Here is a 17,790-nt window from a genome sequence, read left to right as displayed (position 1 = left end):
CAGCTAAAATAGTGCTACAACGGAAAACCAATCGCAACACTCGTGCCCAAAGCCCTCACGGCCACGGCGCTCTATGAGATGGGAGCGCAGAGCTCCTTCAGGTGCGGAGCGGGATGCTCAGTGTGCCAGTACGGCTACGGCCAAGCTGACAGGCAGCCAGGTGCAGGGTCAGCGCTGTCACCCGGAGCCACGGGCAGAACGACAGGGCCGCTTTTCTCTCCGGCCCTCAGCAGCCGTGCCCGCCCCAGCGGAAGGCAAAGCCTTCCTCAGCAGCAGGCATCCACACGGGTTAGAGCATCGCAACCAGCCTCCTCTCAGCGTATGTCACACAGTGTTTTCAACACCGCGCTTCCCACGCAGGACCCGGCGCAGGCCGCACTCCCAGCCCAGCACCGCGGGGCGGCCCCGCAGCTCTGCCCGCCGCCCCCGAGTCCCCCACCGCCCCACCAGTTCCTCTGCGGCGCCGGAGCCAATCAGCCGCCTCCTTGCATCGCCGCCCGCGCCGCTCCGGCTTGTAAGGCGCGGCGCCATTCGCCAGGCCGGGCCCCGGTACGTGCCCTCGGATAACCCGCCCCGGCCCCACAATAGCGAGTCGCAGTCAGCCTCCCCACACCCCCCCCACACACACACACTTCCCCCACGCCGCCCCCCTTCCCGTTAAACCGCCCCCTCCCCCAACCAACCCGGCCCGGCCTCGCCGCCCCGCCGTGCCCCCGCCGCCCCTGCCCGGTGGCGGCCTGATGGGCGGCGGGGCACAGCCGTCGGGCGGGGCGGGGGGAGCGCCGGGCGTGGGGGGTGCGGGGCCGCGGGGAAGCCGCCGGCGCGAGGGGGCTCACCAGGTCCTCGAAGCTGCGGCGGTGCTCCTTGCCCTGCCAGTCCAGGCGCCGGGGGATCAGCTGCGGGAGGGAGACGGGGGGAGAGAGAGAGAGAGAGAGAGAGAACGGGAGGAGGGACGGAGCCGGCGGTCAGACCCCTCCCCGGGCGGCCGAGGGCAGCCGGCTCCGCTCCGCGCCCCCGGCCTGGCCGTACCGCAGCCCCGCGGTGCCGGGAGGGGCCGGGCCGGGCCGGGCAACGCCGTCCCTTACCTGGTGCTCCTCCAGCTCCTCCACCAGCACCTGGGGACACACACAGCACGCACACAAAGGACGTGAGTCCGGAGCCCGCGGCGCAGCGCCGTGTCTCCCTCTCCTTCCCCCCCTCCCCAACCGCCGCCCGCCCGCCGCAGTCCCGTCCCGTCCCGTCCCTTCTGCTTCCCTTCCCCGTCCCCTCTCCCCGTCCCGTCTGTTCCCCTCCCGCCCGGCCCGGCCGGCAGCCCCGCTCACCTGGGCGGATTTCTTGCAGGGTCCGGACTGCAGGAACCTGGCGATCAGGTAATAGAGCTCTGCGTCGGGACAGGGAGGGGAACGGGAGAAGGGGACACGGTTACAAAGCGGGCGGACGGCGGCGGAACCCCCGCGGCCAGCGCTACCCACCGGCTTCCAGCTGGGTCGGGGCGGCCGCTGTCGCCATCCTCCTTAGGAGGCCCGAGGGGGAGGGGAGGTGGCGGATCGCGCCCCGCGGACTCGGCGCTCCTACGACGGCCGAGCGCCCACGGAGGAGCCCCGCTGCCCGTACGCGGCGTTCCCCCCGCTGCCGTTCTCCGCCGGCTTCATGGCATCGCCGTTCGCCCCATAGATAGCCCGGCCCGGTGAAGGCAACCGCCGAGCTGGGTGCAGGGAGCGCCGCCGGCCGCGCGAGGGCGCTGCGGAGCGGCTGCGGGCAGCAGGGAAGCGGCGGGGCGGAAGGGCCGGGCGGTGACGCGGGGCGCGGGCCGGGCGGGGAGGGGACGGCGCGCTGAGGCCGCTGGGCCCCGTGGGCCCCGGCAGCTGGGGCGGCTCGGGGTGCGCGTGTGGAAAGTGCGAGGAAACGGAGCGGCCGCGGGGAAAGGGGCGAAGCTGAGCGGCCTTCTGTTGGGATGGGGGTGGGAAGCGGCAGGGCTGAGGGCCCGGCTGGGAGAAGGAGACCGAGGGGAAGCTTTTATTCGATTTTATGGGCGTGTAATGCGCTAAAGGTGCAGGAAATAAACTACTTCAGTTGTGCTCGTGGAGTTGTTTCCTGTGAAGGAGGATCTTTAAACGGGCGAAAGCACAGACAAAATGCTGGGTTTTGGACACCCACAAGCGTCCTTGTATAGCTCACACTGACTGCCACAAACACAAAGGTGCTGGAGGCAGAATGCTGGGCTTTGGGTGCCCACAAAGCACCCTTGTGATAGCATCACAGGGAATTCCGCTGTAAACACGAAGGTCCTCAGGACAACATTCAATTTCAGGTGCTCAGGAAATGCCCTTATGCTCTGTTAACATAAGTGGGAGCTTATCAATACGTGACACCTGTCATCATCAGCACCTCGCAGTGTTTCAGTGGGGCTGCTCTTGTGGTGGTCCTTAACACAGAGCCGAGGCAATGTGACAGATAAGAAGCTGGGCTGCAGTGGCTTTACTAGGTGAGGTGTTTCTCATGATGATAGAGTAACCTGAGGTGAAGAGGACCCACAGGATCATTGAGCCCAGCTCCCACACTTGTCTTTGCTCACAGTCAGTGCTTCAGGAGCTGAATCATAATAATTTCCTCCCAGTGTCCAGGAAATAATGACATGGATTATACAGCACTTGTTCTCTTCAAAGAAAATAGTGTGCAGTATCAATCTCCATAGATATTCTCAAGGGAAACAAGTAGTTTTTCCAGATAAAGCATCCTGTTCAAGCTTCAGAAATGTATTTCAATTCAGCAATAAGTTGCTAAACTATGAAGTGAATCGACAGCATTCCTTAACATACAATTATGTTTTGGTACCATAAATACCTGGCATTTGGTGTTCAAATTTCCTGAGCTCTGGCAGTGTAACAGTCACCGTCACAACTGAAAAACAAAATGAGACAACTCATCTTCATGCTTTGAATACCAAGAGCTGAATCATAGTAAATCAATGCAGTTGAAACATTAAGAATAAATTAATTTTCACATGTATTTATAGTGCATATGCATGACTAGACACTGTGGAGTGCTGTTTCAAAGTTCTTCCTTCTGTTACCACAAGGATGCAGCCCATCCTGCTGGCAGCCTGCTCTTTGGATGCTTCAGGATACCAGAACAAGTCAGCTGTGTGACATCCAGCTGCTCTGCATGACTCGCCTGCACCTTAATACAGGTGTGGAAGTTGTTTGTGGCAGGTTCTTGGATTAGCTGGCTGAGGCATAGACTTCATTTTCTTCTTTATCCTCCAAAGCTCTCAATCTGCTAATGAGAATTTAAATAGACAAAATAAAAAAAAATAAAGCATCCCTGCTTACCATCATGGCTCTCAGATTTTTTTATGTCAGATTCATGGTTATCACTTAAAGAGATGTGGGGAGCCACCTTCCTAAGCTGTTACCTCAGCTCTGAGGGCTTTCCATTATTAACAACTCTTCCAGCGTGGCACGGGAGCCTTTGAAGTTAGTCCTGCTGTTCTTGTGGGAGTTTGGGTGTAAAATAGTTCTGGAAACAAATTACCTTGCAGGAAAAGAACCTTCTGATATTCTGTATCTTTAGAAGTCACATTTCTCCCTTCTGTCTTCAGAGCTGATAATTGCAAGCTTGTCTTGTTATGTATCCTAGGAGCGCAAAGGAAAAACATAGCTAGTGTACTGTAATATGTTCTGAAAGTACACATCAATCTTTCTGAGCTAAATGTAATTCTATGTCAGGAGAAAACACAGCTCCATAAACATTGTATAGCACCAGGTGCTCATGTGTTCTACAGGTAACAGTTACCTAATATGTTCTTTACAGATATGGCATGTTTCTTTGCCCCCCCCCCCCCCCCCCCCCCAGCTGATATCTTGCAGAACCGTTCTCCTCACAATTTGCTTTTATTTGAGCTTGAAAGGCAGTAGCATATGAGCTGCACCAGCACAAAAGGCAGGATTATTCTTTTAGGGCCTATCTACAGCCAATGGGAATTCTTACAGGAACTGAAATGAGCTCTCAAATTGAAAGCCAAGATAGAAACTGTTCCCAGAGGAAGCTCATCTGACACTTGCTTGTGTCCTTCCCACACCATCCACACTGGAAGCCTTGCTGCATGCCTAGGTGCTTATACATACAGGTGTCACACAAATCAAAACTCAGAGGTGCTCCTTAATGCAAAGGCTGTGCCCTAGTTAAAGCCTAGACTGATTTATGCATCAACAAGAAAGGAGCACGTTAGTAACCACGCAGCTATTTGTTAGCTATGGGTTGCAGAGGTGTACAGACCACAGCCTGAATTCAGGCTGAGCACAAACAGCTCATTAGTCATGCCCGGAGCAGCCATTGGATAGCTTCCCTTGGCCAGGCTTCTTCAGAGCAATTAGTGCTGGGATTTCCATCTCTGCAGTGACCCCAGCCTTCTTCCTGTGTTGTTGATCCTGTGGCTCCACAGCTTCATATGGTTAACGTTCTCCCAGTTGCTCTGTGATCCCCTAGGGCTGCTCAAAGCACTGTGATCAATAGCTCTTCCCGCTTCTTCTCGGCTCTGCCTTTAAGGAATCATCTTCCTGGTGAGTAATGCCGATCTCCTGGTGCACCTTTCATTCCCTGGGAGCTCCGTATCACAGCACACTGCAGCCATACACAGCTCTGCAGCTCCATGACTCATCTGTTTCTGGATCCTCTGCATCCAAGAAGCATCATGCTGGACAGCGATAGTAAATCTCCTGGTGAAAGCCAGAGTTTATGCTAGTGATTGTTCATGTTTCTCCAAAGCGGAATTCTGTTCTATGAATTCGAACAGCAGCAGTGGCACTTAGTGCTGGAGGGGAACATACTGATGCAATGGTCTTTGCTGCTGAACAGCAGATGTACTCAGAAGCAGGGATGCTTTGAGGAATAAGCTATGTTGTGGCGGTTTCTTTCGTGCTTGCTCTTCTTAAATAACAATAACAGAAATATTAACAATAATAATGGAATGCTTTTGAAGCATTATGAGTGGAAACCTTTAGATATAACTAATCCACTCGTTGTCCCACAGAGTAGAATCAGTTTCATTATGCCATAGCCATACTTGTCAAATGCTGCAGGGTCACCTCCCTCTCCCCCACAGTTCCCTTCCAGACAGTGCAGACCATCACAAAGCACTAGGCTTTCTCGAGAGCCTGAAAGGGTGGGTAACAAGTGCTGAATGTGCACAGGGGGAAAATCATGACAAATGTCATGGTGAAAGAGATCTTGTTGAGGCTCCAGATACAGGTCATAGGTGAAGTTGGTTCAGGAGATTTTAATTTCCTACATGCTTGTGCATTTTTCATACCTTCACAGACTCACTTCTGCCTTTCTGCCCTCTTACTGATACTGCTTGGTATTAATAAGTACCCTGGTTCCCCAGCATAGCATCTCTATGAATGCATGTTACTCAAGTGAAAACCTGCAGGGAAAAAATCTCAGAAAAATGCCTCGTCCTTGTACCACTGTACAATTAACTTACCAAGACCACTCTTCATATTAAATAAATATGATTAACCTGGTGCACTCTGAAAAGCTCAGTTCTGGCAACCTTCACCTCAAAGACCCATTGCTTCTGCACATTTGATATTGCAGAAATCACTCAGCACTTAACAGTAAGCCCTATTTTGCTTTTAGCTTCTTGGAAGGGACCTCCAGAGGTCACCCAGTCCCCATCCTCCACCGAGCAGCCTAAAATATCACATTTGTCCAGGCAAGTCTGTATACTTCCAAGGAGAGAAGATTGCCCAACCTCTAGGCAACCCATCCCCTACTAGTCTGACCATTCTCACGGTCCAAAATCATTTCCTTATCTGGACTTCCCATGTTCCAGCTTGTGTCTGTCACCTCTCATTGTAATACTGTAGTTGAGAGGACATGCAAGTAAACAGGATTTACCTCTCTTTAATTTCACTGCTATATTAAATTATCTTCTCTTCATTCAGCTTGTAACACCAAATGTGTGTCTCTTATTTTATTTATTATTATCCTTTTTGGTTGAGACAAATTCTGCTTTCTGTTTTGTGATTTAAGCATAGTATCAAGACATGCCTGGTGAGAACCATGCAGAAATACAGCCCAGCTGCAAATCAGAAAGTTGAGGTCAGGATATGTGGGTGTGCTGGGCTGTACCTCTCCTCTCCAGTAAATGTATATGGGAATGCATGTGTCTGAATCCCTTTGGATTTAGACTAAAGGAGGTTTTCTACATTTTTTTTGAGTATTTTTCCTCCATTATTTATATGCTTTCTGCTAATCTTGGCTCTTTCTATGTGCAGCCAGGTGAGACACAAGGATACTCATTGTTTCTGAAATGAAATGCAAGTTTTTCTGTAACTGATACAAAAATAAGTGCTGTTTAGAAGCACTTTCAGAATTGGTGCTTTGTACTATACAGCTGAAACCAAGTACGAGTATTGAAAAGTCAAAGTGGTATCAAAGTGCAGTAACCTCAAAATGGAATTGTGGCATCATAGTTTAAGTAAATAAGAGGTGCTAAATAATTAACAAAACAGGCACATTCGCCACGTGCAGGGGTTCTGTGTGCCCATAAACATCCTCTCTTGAGAGAGAAATCTCCTTTATACAGTTTTTTTCTCTTGATGACATCTGTTAAATAACAATCCGATACCTGCTGGTGGTTATGTAAGATCTGCTGTAGGATCTTTGCTATTTTTACATATCCGATCATCTCACTCCTGCATCCCTCTGCTCTGCCCTCTGGGTGGTGCTCCATAACCAGGAGTTCCGCATAGCTCTATCCCACAGGAAAGGCTGTTGGGAAACAGGCAGAGCAACACTCTCCTTTGTTTCTAAATTCCGTCTTAAAATAGTTCGTCTGAGTTCAGAGATTTGTTCTGCGTGATGTAAATGTGCTGTCTCTTCCTCTGATGAAGCTGCAAACCCATTTGCTAGTACACAAGATGCCACCTGTCTGGAATGGGATCCGCTGTTACTCCACCGACCGATCCATATCTCATATTTCTTATGGCAGCCATTAACTGCAGTTCGCTGCTGCTCTGCTAGATGGTATGTACATCACCCATACCATTGTGTAACTTTCATTTGCATCATTTCCCAGCAAATTAATTCTCTCTGAACATTATGTAAACATTTGTATCTCTGTTTTACATACAAATAAATGCATAATTTCAAATATGGATGGAATGCATACAAAAGCAGGCAGCAGCAGCCTGCGTGCTGCTGTGCTCATCGCTCTGTAAACAGAAGAACCAGGTGAATAATGCCAGCACACGGTGAAATCTGCCACAGCATCACTGCATCTCAGCACTACCCCTGAACGAGCCTATAACTCAAGTTCTCTAAGCAGGAAAATTACCGATGGCTGCAAGTGACGAGGCAGCTCTCATTGGTGGTGGTGCAGTGGCAGCGCCCACATCTGTAGCTCCGGGTCAGATCCTGCCCCGCCAGGAGCGTGGGCTGGTGTGAGCCCTCTGTGCCCTGTGCTGTGCAGCTGCTGAGCAGTGCTCATGCAAATGGCTCCTGCTCTACTCACTCCAGGGACAATGTGCACAAAGGGCTCTCCCCAGAAATGCTACCCGGCATTTCCTGGCTGAGATAATTCAGCAGCTTCACGTCTTGCTGAATCCTTTTATAGGCTGTTTTTGGCTGTTGTTATTTTTTCTTTTTAATTTGCAGGGCCTGATCCTGCATCTTCAGCTTTTCCTGCTGGTGTGCCTGTAGCTTTGCAGTCAGTCTGGGCACACGGTGTCTGCCTGCATGGCTCAGAATTCATCATGTCTATCCTCGCAGAGCTGGGAATGCAAATGCTGCTGTCACTCCATCCAGCAAGCGTGTCGTTTGGACCCCTCCATCCTTTCTGCTATGTTACCACAACTTCTGCATTCTAATTTGGTTTTATAAAGTAATTGGCATTTTTGTGAAGGACCCAACAAAGCTACTAAGAGTTTTTAAAAGTACTGGTTTTATTTATTTAAAAACATACATTCATTTACTAAGTGTATTTATCAATAACCATAACATGTAAATATTGAAAATAAGCTCATTAATACCCTTCTAGTACAGTCTTATAAAAAACTGGAATTACATATAAACTAGCACACAAGGTGTCGAATTAGAAAACTACCTCAAATAAGTTTACCCACATTAGTAAGAGTTTATAACAGATTTCCAAAGCCACTGATAGAGCTGCTGGGCAGGGGGCTGCACCATGTCCCCTTTTGCATGTCCCCTCCAAACAGGAAAGCCTACCCCTACCTACCCATAGGGCAGCTTCAATTGCCACTCCTTTCTGTTGTCCTCTGCCTTTTCTCATGCTGCTGTGCCCATTTTGAGATGGGAGGACTGAAATTTCAGATTTTCCATTGCCACCAGAACACTTGTTTTCATTTGTTCCCCATTCCCTCCCATTTGCCTTTGACTACCTCTGAGCATCATGCAATGTGTAGAGTGAATTACCCAAAAGAATAGTATTCACAGAAAACAGTGAGGAAGATAGTATATTTCGCTTGGCTTATCTGGATTTTAAACAATCAATAAATAAAGAGAGGCTCACCTTTTCCAGATGGTTGAGGTTCAACAATAACTCCACAGGGGAGGGATCTCCAACAAGAGAACCTTCCCTAGTGGTGGTCAGCCCTTAAATGAGGTCTGGGAGAGGTGGAGCCAGACTGCACCCCTTCCGATCACACAGTGCATTGCCTTCACCTGTGCTCCTGTGGCTGACTCAGTGCTCGCCTCAGGTGAGCAGTGAGTTCAGGCCGTGATTCAACAGTTCCCATACAGCATGGCACTATGGAAGTCAGCGCAATGAAGCCAGCATCTCCTCTTTAAATTGATTAAATTGTTGTAGCTCAGAGCCCATTACCTACCTATAGCTGAGGATCCCACCCTTCCATTGACATTTTTTTGCATTATCCCTGTTTAGTCTCATTTTTTGCTCCATTCCTTCAGTATCAGGCCTGCTCTGGCCAATGGGCTTCAAACTGGTCGAGCAGTCATGTAATCCATGTCTGAGCACTCCTGCAGCACTTTTTGGTCGCTGCCATCCCACACTGGAATTTGGTTGCCATAAATGTTTATTCATCTTAAAGTCCTCTCTACTGATCTTCATTGTGAGACAATTTCTCAATTTCAACCCTCTTAAAGAAGGGCTTTGACTTGGAAACCTCCATAAATTCCTCTGTAGGAAGCAGTGACCCACATAGAATCATAGACCACTAAGATCCCTGAGTCCAAACCCAGCCCACCCCCACCATGCCCATAACCATGTCCCTCAGTGCCACATCTCTGCGGTTTTAAGAGCACCTCCAGGGATGGTGACTCCTCCACACCCTGGGCAACTGTTTCATTTAGCTCTTGAACTCCCATCATTTAGTGGATGGATACACCCTCTTACAGCCTTCCAGCTTCTTATTTTTGGAAACGTTCTTTTTTTTTTTTCCCTCAAGTGACTAGAGCTTTAGAAACTGCTTTCTAGAACGTGTGTTTTCTTTCTTGTCTCCATTTGAAGATGGCTCACATCTTTGGTATGTCCCTTAAAGCTTTTCTTGACAGGATGAATAATACAATTTGATGTCTGGTGGCTTTCCACGCCTCCAAGTACTTACCCCTCTGTCTCTTTCCTTTCTTTTATGCCAATTAAGAAAGCTTCTCCATAGAGTTTCTGAGATCCGTGAGCTCTGTGTGGCTGAGCGCTGTCCTGGTGTTTGATGAGATGTAGCATGGAAGGCGGACAGATGTGAGTTGAGGCTGTGGGAGGCAAATGGGAGCCTTGCAGACAGAGTTCCAGCCACCCGTATTTATTTTCATGAGATGTTACATCCTTGTTGCTGGACTGTAGGAAGTGAGGAAGGCAATTACATAGACTAGAGGTGAAAAAAAATGAAAGCATCTTTTTTTTGTGCACGTTCTCGGGTAGTTTGCTAAAGTACAGGAGCTCTGCCACGTTCCTGCTGCAGTCCTTTCTGTGATGTCTGTGGACACCCTTCTCTGCCAATGTGGCAGATCTCAGATTCTTAATATTTTTCTTGCTTTGCTCTTTGCTTCTCTTTGGATGACAAGGTTCCCTACTGACACCATCTTTCTGACCCTGGCCTCTTCCAAACCCTTCTTCCCATCTTGGTTTTGTTGCTGCTGGATGCCAGCTGCCCCAGACACCCTTACCCTTACATTGTCACTTTCTGTCTCTGCTGTAACCTTCTGAGATGCTCCCAGGATGGCTCAGCACCATCTCCTCTCACAGCAGCTTCACCCAGCTCCTGCTAGGAGCAACGCTTGTGGCACAGCCATGAATTTTTGGGAGCCCAAAGACTTCTCCCACTTAGTACCTTTCAGAAGGATCTATGAGCTGTCCCCACAGCCCAAATTCAGTCCAAAATTTTGGCAGAGGAAGGTTCCTGCTCACGGTTTGATATTCATGTGTGCAGTTTGCAGGCAGACTCTGAGCTCCCTTCCCCACATCCCTGCTGCAGCCCTGGGATCCGACCACATCTGGGTTTGTTGGGTTTGACAATGTGAGCGCAGTGAATAGGCTGCTCAGCACTGCCTGCCATTTCCCTCCAATGGCTGCAAAATAAATGGTGGGACGTATTCCAGTGCAGTGCTGCAACCACCCAAAATACCACTACAAAATTCACAGGCACAAAATAGAGTGAGTGCATTAAGCAAGGCTTAGGGGGATTATCGAATTAAATCAGTGCCCTCTCCACCCTTCCCCCAGTCAAAGATATTAGGAATCGAAATACAAAAAAGGGTGTTAAAACAGCACAATGGGCTCCACTAAAACCTATAAAAGCAGAGAAACTCATTGTTGAGGCTGTTGCTTTCTTCCAGGCTCCTATTGTGTTTGGGCACAGCGATTCTGCCGGGGATGGGAGGGCTGTGCATGGGTAATCCTGGGAGCCCCCGCGGCCCTAATGCTGCCGGAATGGCTGCGCCCGTGGCATTCCCCAACAGAAAGGAAACGTCACAGGGCTGCGTGCCCCCAGCACCGCAGCGTGCCCGGCACTGTGCCCGCTGCTCTGCCTGCATCATCCCTGCAGCTGTCATCTGCTGCCTGCATCGCAGCAAGGCTTGCAGCACCCACGGGTCTGCTGCGTGCGCGCAGCCTCTGTTTGTTAATCCAGACGGGGCTTATTCAGAATTAAAGAACGAAAGCAAACAAACAAACAAAGCAAACAAAACCCTTTAAACGTGATTTACGTGAACAGCTTATGGCCGTGCAGCACAACAGCCGCCCAGCACGCAGCCATAGCTACACTGTGGCACCACGGAGTGGGTTTTAGGTTAACGTGTGCCCCTCTGTGCCTGCTTTAATTAAAAGAAGTACAGGAGAAATAAAAATCATTTTAAATTTAACGTTGTATATTTTAATAACTTCATGATATGAATTATAGAATCACCAAGGTTGGAAAAGACCTCCATGATCATCTGGTCCAACCATTCACCTACCAGTAATATTTCCTCACTAAACCACGTCCTTGATACAACATCTACATGGTTCTTGAACACTTCCATGGATGGTGAATACACCACCTCCCTGGGCAGCCTGTTCTAGCACCTGACCACCCTTTTGGGGAACAAATTATTCCTAATTTCCATTGCCCTTCTGTGATCATGCTCTGGGGCCTTGATGCAGTGAGGGGCCCAAACTGAACACAGTGCTCAAGGTGCATCGATCACCTCCAGTTGCTGCTGGCTGCACCATTTCTGATACAATCCAGGATGCCGTTGGCATCCTTGGCCACCTGGGCACACTGCTGGCTCTCGTTCAGCTGAGTGCTGACCTGCACCTGCAAGTCTGTTTCTCCCATACAGCCTTCCAGCTGCTTGGCCTAAGTGCAGGACCCGGCACTTGGTTATGTTGAAGCTCAATCCATCAAAGTGTCCAGACTGAATGACTAGATATGACTGGATTAAATATTTAATGTATAAATGCTTACAATCAAATCTGAATTCCTAGTGCACGTACAGAACACGTATCACCCAAATGACCACAGAACCATCCCCTTACCAGGGAATCCCTTTTATTCGTGCCTTTCCTAATGCCATTACAGATGCCCCTAATGCATGTCCCACAGTATTTAAAGCCTTTATTTTAAGAGAGCAATAAAATAAATTAATTGGGCCTGGGATCTGCGGAGCGAGGAAATGAGACACCTGTGTGGCAGCAAATGGGATTTATGGGATTCTGAGCTCTCTGGGGCACACACAGGTTTTGTTGCTGCATGTGCACCAGTGCCTGGAGGGAGAGCTGTGGGCACAGCCAGAGAAGCATCATTAATAAGTGCTAATTAGTAAAGCCACCGGGTTTCCTTTGACCTTACTGCAAAGCCGTGCTGCAGGGTGTGGGTGGAAGGATGAGGAGCATCTTTGAGTGGGAGCCCTGCACTCCCCCATGGCCCTCCCCTCTGCCCCTGTGCTGTGGAACGGCTCAGTGCAGCACTGTGCTGGGCTCAGGTTGCCTCACACAGGGCTGGGGTGCTGCCCACGTGTGACAGCGTGGCCTGGGAGAAAACCAAAGCTGCTGCTTTCCAAACATGAGTAATATTGCTATGGCAACAAAGGAACTCACCTGAAAATGAAATGTGCACTGGAAAGCAGCCCTCTGTATTCAGGGAGCAGAAAAAGACAGATCCTGGTTTATTTTTTTTTTAGCTTCCTGAACTCTTGACCTATTAAAAAAATTCAATTTCTATCCAAGCTAAAACATAAACTGAGCACGACCCAATCTCTACCGCTAAAAGAAACTCCCAAACAGCAGCACCGGGGTCACCGCCCGGATCACCCCACATCTCCAACGCCGTCTCCCCATTGCTGAAGCCACCAAAACCCATCAGCATTCCCAGCACTCAATCATCCACTCATTTTGGTTGGGATCTCCAAGGCCGACCACCCCCACCATGCCCACTGTGTCCCCCAGTGCCGCACCGCCATGCTCCTTGGCACATCCAGATTACCAGCAAGGACGCGTTGAGCAGTGGCACGTGTGGTACAGTTAGGACCTGTCTTTTCCTGGTTAAAATGTCTTAAAACCCAATCCTGAATCTCCTGTGGTGGTAAGAAGTCTCAGCCTATCCGTGCTGCTCACCTGGTGGGGAAATGCAGTGGTCTGTCACGCCCTTCAATAATCATGGATTTTTATCTGTAGTTATGGGTTTTTCTCACTCTTAATTGCATTGAGTGAAGAAGTGAGATATTTTTCCATAGCACCGTGTGTGCATGTTACCCTATGAATTATATATCTTGCTTTTAAGCTCAGTGCCCATTCCAGCAGCAACCCAAGCTACAACTTCAGCCTCTTCTTTTGAATGCTGAAGGGATTCCCCTGCTCGCACTGGGGCTGACCCAGGACGTCCCAGCAGCGATGGGGCAGGATGGGCACCCCGCTGTCCCCACGTCCCAGCCCCAAGCATGGCCCTGAGAGGGGCTGCCTTCCCCACGGCTTTTTGGAAAGGAAATGAAAAAGAAGAAAAAAGGGATGGTTAGAGCTGCTGCTCACTGCCCTTTTCCTTTCCACTCTGGAAGCCTTTTTAACGTACAGTTTTCCAGCAATTTGAAGGAAAATTGCCCTGAAAGAATGAAACAAAACAAAACAAAAAATCTGTCTTATTTTTTTCCAGCAAACCCCCCTGTGCCACACAAGCAGCTGCAGAGAATTTCTCTTCCAAACAGATGATGTAATGGGCTTTGTCAGCCAACGCTGTAATGAATAAAAACCTAGACCTAAAATCATCCGAGCTTTTGATGAAGGCAGGAAGGTCTGTGGTGCCGGCGGTCCCGAGAGGCGGGAGCAGCGGGTTTTGTCATGCAGATGGCAGCGGGAGGGCCGTGGGCAATGGGGCTGTGCCGTGGGGGCACCGTGTGGCACGGGGGGAAGCAGGCAGAAAGCAGAGCTTTGTGTTTCCTTAAAATAAACGGGCTGAAGGAAGGTGCTGAAGGGAGATGTAAGGGGGAGCCACGGCGCTGCAGGGCAGGAGCACAGCTTCTGCCTCGACCACTGTCTGCTGGTGCCAAAGTCCAAGGAATTAATTTTGCTTAGAAAAATTCTGGTTATGAGAAATGAACCATATAAGAGGTGTTAGATTTCAATCAGGAAAGGCAGCTGAGCCACGCTGGCATGTTTGGAGAAGAAATAGATGGGGATGGAGCCCGCTCTGTGTTCAGCCCTCAGAGGGACCACTGCTGACTGCCGTGGGCCTCACCTCCTGGATTTGCTCGGATTTCTGCTGTTTCCTTCCCTTTGGGCTCACGCATTTCAGCAAGATGCACAAAGTGAAGCAGGGCACCTACTCGCTCCCACACCACGGGATTGGCACTGCCACCGTCCCCATCCCCTCGAACAGAGGGACATGCTCATGTGGGTTCTGCTCTGTCCTGCTGGGCTCCTCTGCTGCACAAAATGCAGCCGCTGCTCACTGATACTGAGGAGAAGAGAACCCCAGGGCTCCGTGCTGGGGCTGAGCAGTGCTGGGACATAACAGCAGAGCAGCACTGTGGCACCAAACACACAGCAGAACCAGGCAGCATGGACCTGGGGACAACTCAGGGCCCCCAGCACTTTGTACCCCCCAAATTTCGGGATCCATTTGGGCAATGAGCTCCTCAGCTTAATTACGCACTGCAGGAAATGTGGCCGATCTGCATCTGCCACTCGGTAATTCCGTGGGGCACTGCTTTGTGTGCTTTGTCTTCCAACACAAGAGCCACCGACCCCTATTCACTTCCCCGTGCCACCACAGCGGTCTCTCCGCCTCCCTCCTCCTTGTTCCCCTCTCCGTCAATTCTTCGCAAGACAAAAAGGGCAATTTATTTAATTGTTGCTGATATAATGTGCTAAAACTCTCAACAGTTAATTACACTTGTTAATTATTTTAATTAGTCCCAGGGTAATGGTCCAGGTATAGAAGAGGATCCCACTGGGCTGCACGATCATGGAGCAGAGCGGACCGGGTTTACCCCGAGGAGCTGTCTCTAGCACACAGCACAACCGCCCTCCAACAACATGGGTGGTGAAATGGGAGCGGGGAACGCTTGGCCTAGATTTGCAATTTTCTGTTTGCAGCATGGAAAGATTTATGGGAGGAGACCTGAGGGGAAGGCAGCTCTCGCAGGGTTTCCCTCGGACTGTGAGCCCAGCCCTCCTCGGTGCTCCCGGAGAAAAACGGAGCGAGGTCCTGACCTGCAAAGGGCAACTGATCAGCTCCAGCACACATCGGCCCCAGCGGAAAGCTGTGGCTGCATCCCAGCTGGAGCACACCCACCTCCACTGCAGCAGCACGCGGATCCAAGCAGCTCCCCCGTGGTTGTGGAGCAGCATCCAGCGGGATCCCCGCAGCGAGGGTGAAGGCAGAGAGCTGCTGCCATCAGAGCCTTCCCTCCCTACAGTTGCTTTCATCTTCCCCAGGGAAAAGCAAACAGAGGGGAACCAGAAAGCTTTGTGGCTACGAAGTCTCACATCTGGTTTTAGCTCCAAGAAACGTACTCCCACCCCCTCCTTGAATTGTTAATGCTAAACAAACAAAACCCCGGTGATTTTTCTGGATTTCAGTGCTTGGATCGCTTACAGGCAGCATTCACTGCGAATTCCAGGATTGCTCTCACCTCCATCCCTAAGGAAAGCAACGCAGCCCTCTTGGCTGGGAGGAGGACGCTGCCAAATGGCAGAACTCCACGGCTCCAGCACCACAGGGCGAGCAGTGACACAGGGGCAGCAGGGAGGGCACACTGCTCACCCCAGCTCCAAGCCCTTGCCCCGGCAGCCATCCCTGGAGTGGCACAGTCCTTGAGTCCAGCGGGATGGACCTGGTTTAAATCTGGCCCTGCCATTCTATTTTTAGGTTTCAATACCACATTCTTGTCTGTATTGTTTTCCCGCCCCTCCCCCCTTAGCCCCCCACTCCCCCTCTTTTTTTTTTTAAGAACGTCTGGAAATGTTTAAGATGTTTCCAACTGTATTAAAATGCCTTCGAGAGCTTTACGGTGTCAATTTGATTTCCGCTCTTTTAGAAACAGCGCTTTCCAATTTGCGATGCTGTTCACTGCATATCACGTAAGCACCTCCTTCATTTCACTTCTGCCAGGTGTCACCTCAGCCTCGGGTTGGCCAACCCTTGAGCATTCCCACACAACACATTATGGGCAGCTCCCTCGGGAGCCAGGCAGCGCTTCGCTTCCCCGGGACCCTCTCCCATTTGCATGGGCAGCAGTGCCTTGTGCCCCCACCTCCACGCTGTGTGCTGACCACCTCCCCTCGCTGGGCTCTGGGCTGCCACGCTGACATTGTCGTCTCAGAAGGACAGAGGCTCCTCGAAAGCCGCAGCCCGAGGGGTGTTCTCTGCTGCTGGAACCCACCCAGCAGGATCAGGTTTCAGAGCAGGGCTCCCGCGCCAGCTGCATGGAGGAGGAACATCACCACTGGGACACTTGGAAAGAAGAGCCATCGGTTTCTATTCAGGGGATCCGATTTTCTTTCTGCTTCATCAGATTAACACCAGTGTAACTCCGTTAACTTCCAGGGAGTTGGTCTTGATCTGAAAATCAGGCACATCAGATTTTCTGGCTTTTGTGTGCAGTTACTTCAGTCAGAGGTGCAAAGATGGACATAGCTACAAAAGCCTTTCTTGTACGTGATCTGGGGGGGAGTTGTTATTCCCCCTCCCCATTTAAAACACAAGATTTTACTCCCACCACCTCCTGGTTTTTCGTCCAAGCACTGTGATTTCCACGTTCCTCCCTCTGTGCTGCCCCAGCACATGGCTCACAATGGATACGAGGGAGAAGCTGACCGACCATGAAGCATTCCTCCTCCCACTGAAACCTCCACTGTTTGGTCAGACATAAACCTTCATGCAGTGTCTAGATGTCAAGAGTGCCAGACGAGGAGGGCTTGGCAGAAGGCAGGCAATCCACTTCATTGTGCAACTCAAATAGCACATTGCTCAGAAAAGTTGTGAACTTGAGCAAGGAAGAGTTCTTAAGCGATTTTCTGAAGCAGGAATCTGGTTGTAACAATGGTTATAGAATTAAGAGAACTCTCACCCTGGCACTGAAAGAGAAACTAAACAAAACCAAACACTCAATTGTATGTGTCTGTGTAACAGCCTCCGTAATAAAACGGAGAAGCACGACCTGCCTACAGAATGACCTCAATTAGCACGTGATGGGCTGGCTGTCCTTCTGCGTACAGATGAGCCCTGTGCTAGGGAGAATCAACCATACTCACACCACCAGCTGCTGCTTAAATAACCATGCCTGAAACACTATGGGAGAACAGAATTGGGAAGAAAGGGGTGAATGTCACTGAGATCTGAGGGAAGAGCTCACCTTCCTGCTAGCAGCAGATGCGCTGTTTTAAGCCCCTGCAGAGCAACCACTGGAAGCTGCAGGTGTGATACACTTTATTCCAACATGCATTTTATCCCTAGAGCTGTGCTGGCCCACTGGTATTTCTCAAAGCAGCATTTGGTCAGACCCTAAAAACAATTGCATCGTGTGTCTAAAACAAACCACTGTGCTCGTTAGTGATCTTTTGTGACTCAAAAGCAAGCTAAATCCAGTAGTTTTCATGTGTCAAAGTGTTGGGATGACATTATCACTGGATCCTCTTCAAACTAAAACATGCAGTCTCCTGGTATTACCAAGTCACCATGAGCTTTCACACAGAAAATCCTCAGGGGGGAAAGATACCACCTGAACTTGCTGATTTGCTGCTCAGTCTAATCACTTTCACAGCAAAAGCTCAGAAAGATGCCCTCAACACACGCAAGAACTCCTAGCATCACTGCAATCCCACACAAGGACAGA

General features: G+C 50.2%; 1 protein-coding gene across 3 annotated transcripts in view; it reads right to left on the bottom strand.

The window, feature by feature from the left end:
- The window catches only part of BRWD3 (bromodomain and WD repeat domain containing 3), a 49,044-nt gene extending 47,497 nt beyond the window's left edge, over nucleotides 1-1,547 (bottom strand). For all 3 annotated transcript variants that reach the window (XM_065729523.1, XM_065729525.1, XM_065729524.1), the window contains exons 1-4: nucleotides 1,473-1,547; nucleotides 1,323-1,381; nucleotides 1,086-1,115; nucleotides 837-896 (exon numbers count right to left, since the gene is read on the bottom strand). In XM_065729523.1, coding sequence (XP_065585595.1) covers nucleotides 837-896; nucleotides 1,086-1,115; nucleotides 1,323-1,381; nucleotides 1,473-1,509 — 186 coding nt within the window. In that variant the 5' untranslated portion in view covers nucleotides 1,510-1,547. The remainder of the gene's footprint in view (nucleotides 1-836; nucleotides 897-1,085; nucleotides 1,116-1,322; nucleotides 1,382-1,472) is intronic.
- Between the last annotated feature and the right edge of the window lie 16,243 nt (nucleotides 1,548-17,790).

This window comes from Cyrtonyx montezumae, unplaced genomic scaffold (genome assembly GCF_038088225.1).
Source record: "Cyrtonyx montezumae isolate F1298 unplaced genomic scaffold, pur_monq_1.0 scaffold_11, whole genome shotgun sequence".
Classification (NCBI taxonomy): Eukaryota; Metazoa; Chordata; class Aves; order Galliformes; family Odontophoridae; genus Cyrtonyx; species Cyrtonyx montezumae.
The sequence above is the reverse complement of the archived record's forward strand: the minus strand, read 5'-3'. Positions and strand labels throughout refer to the sequence as shown.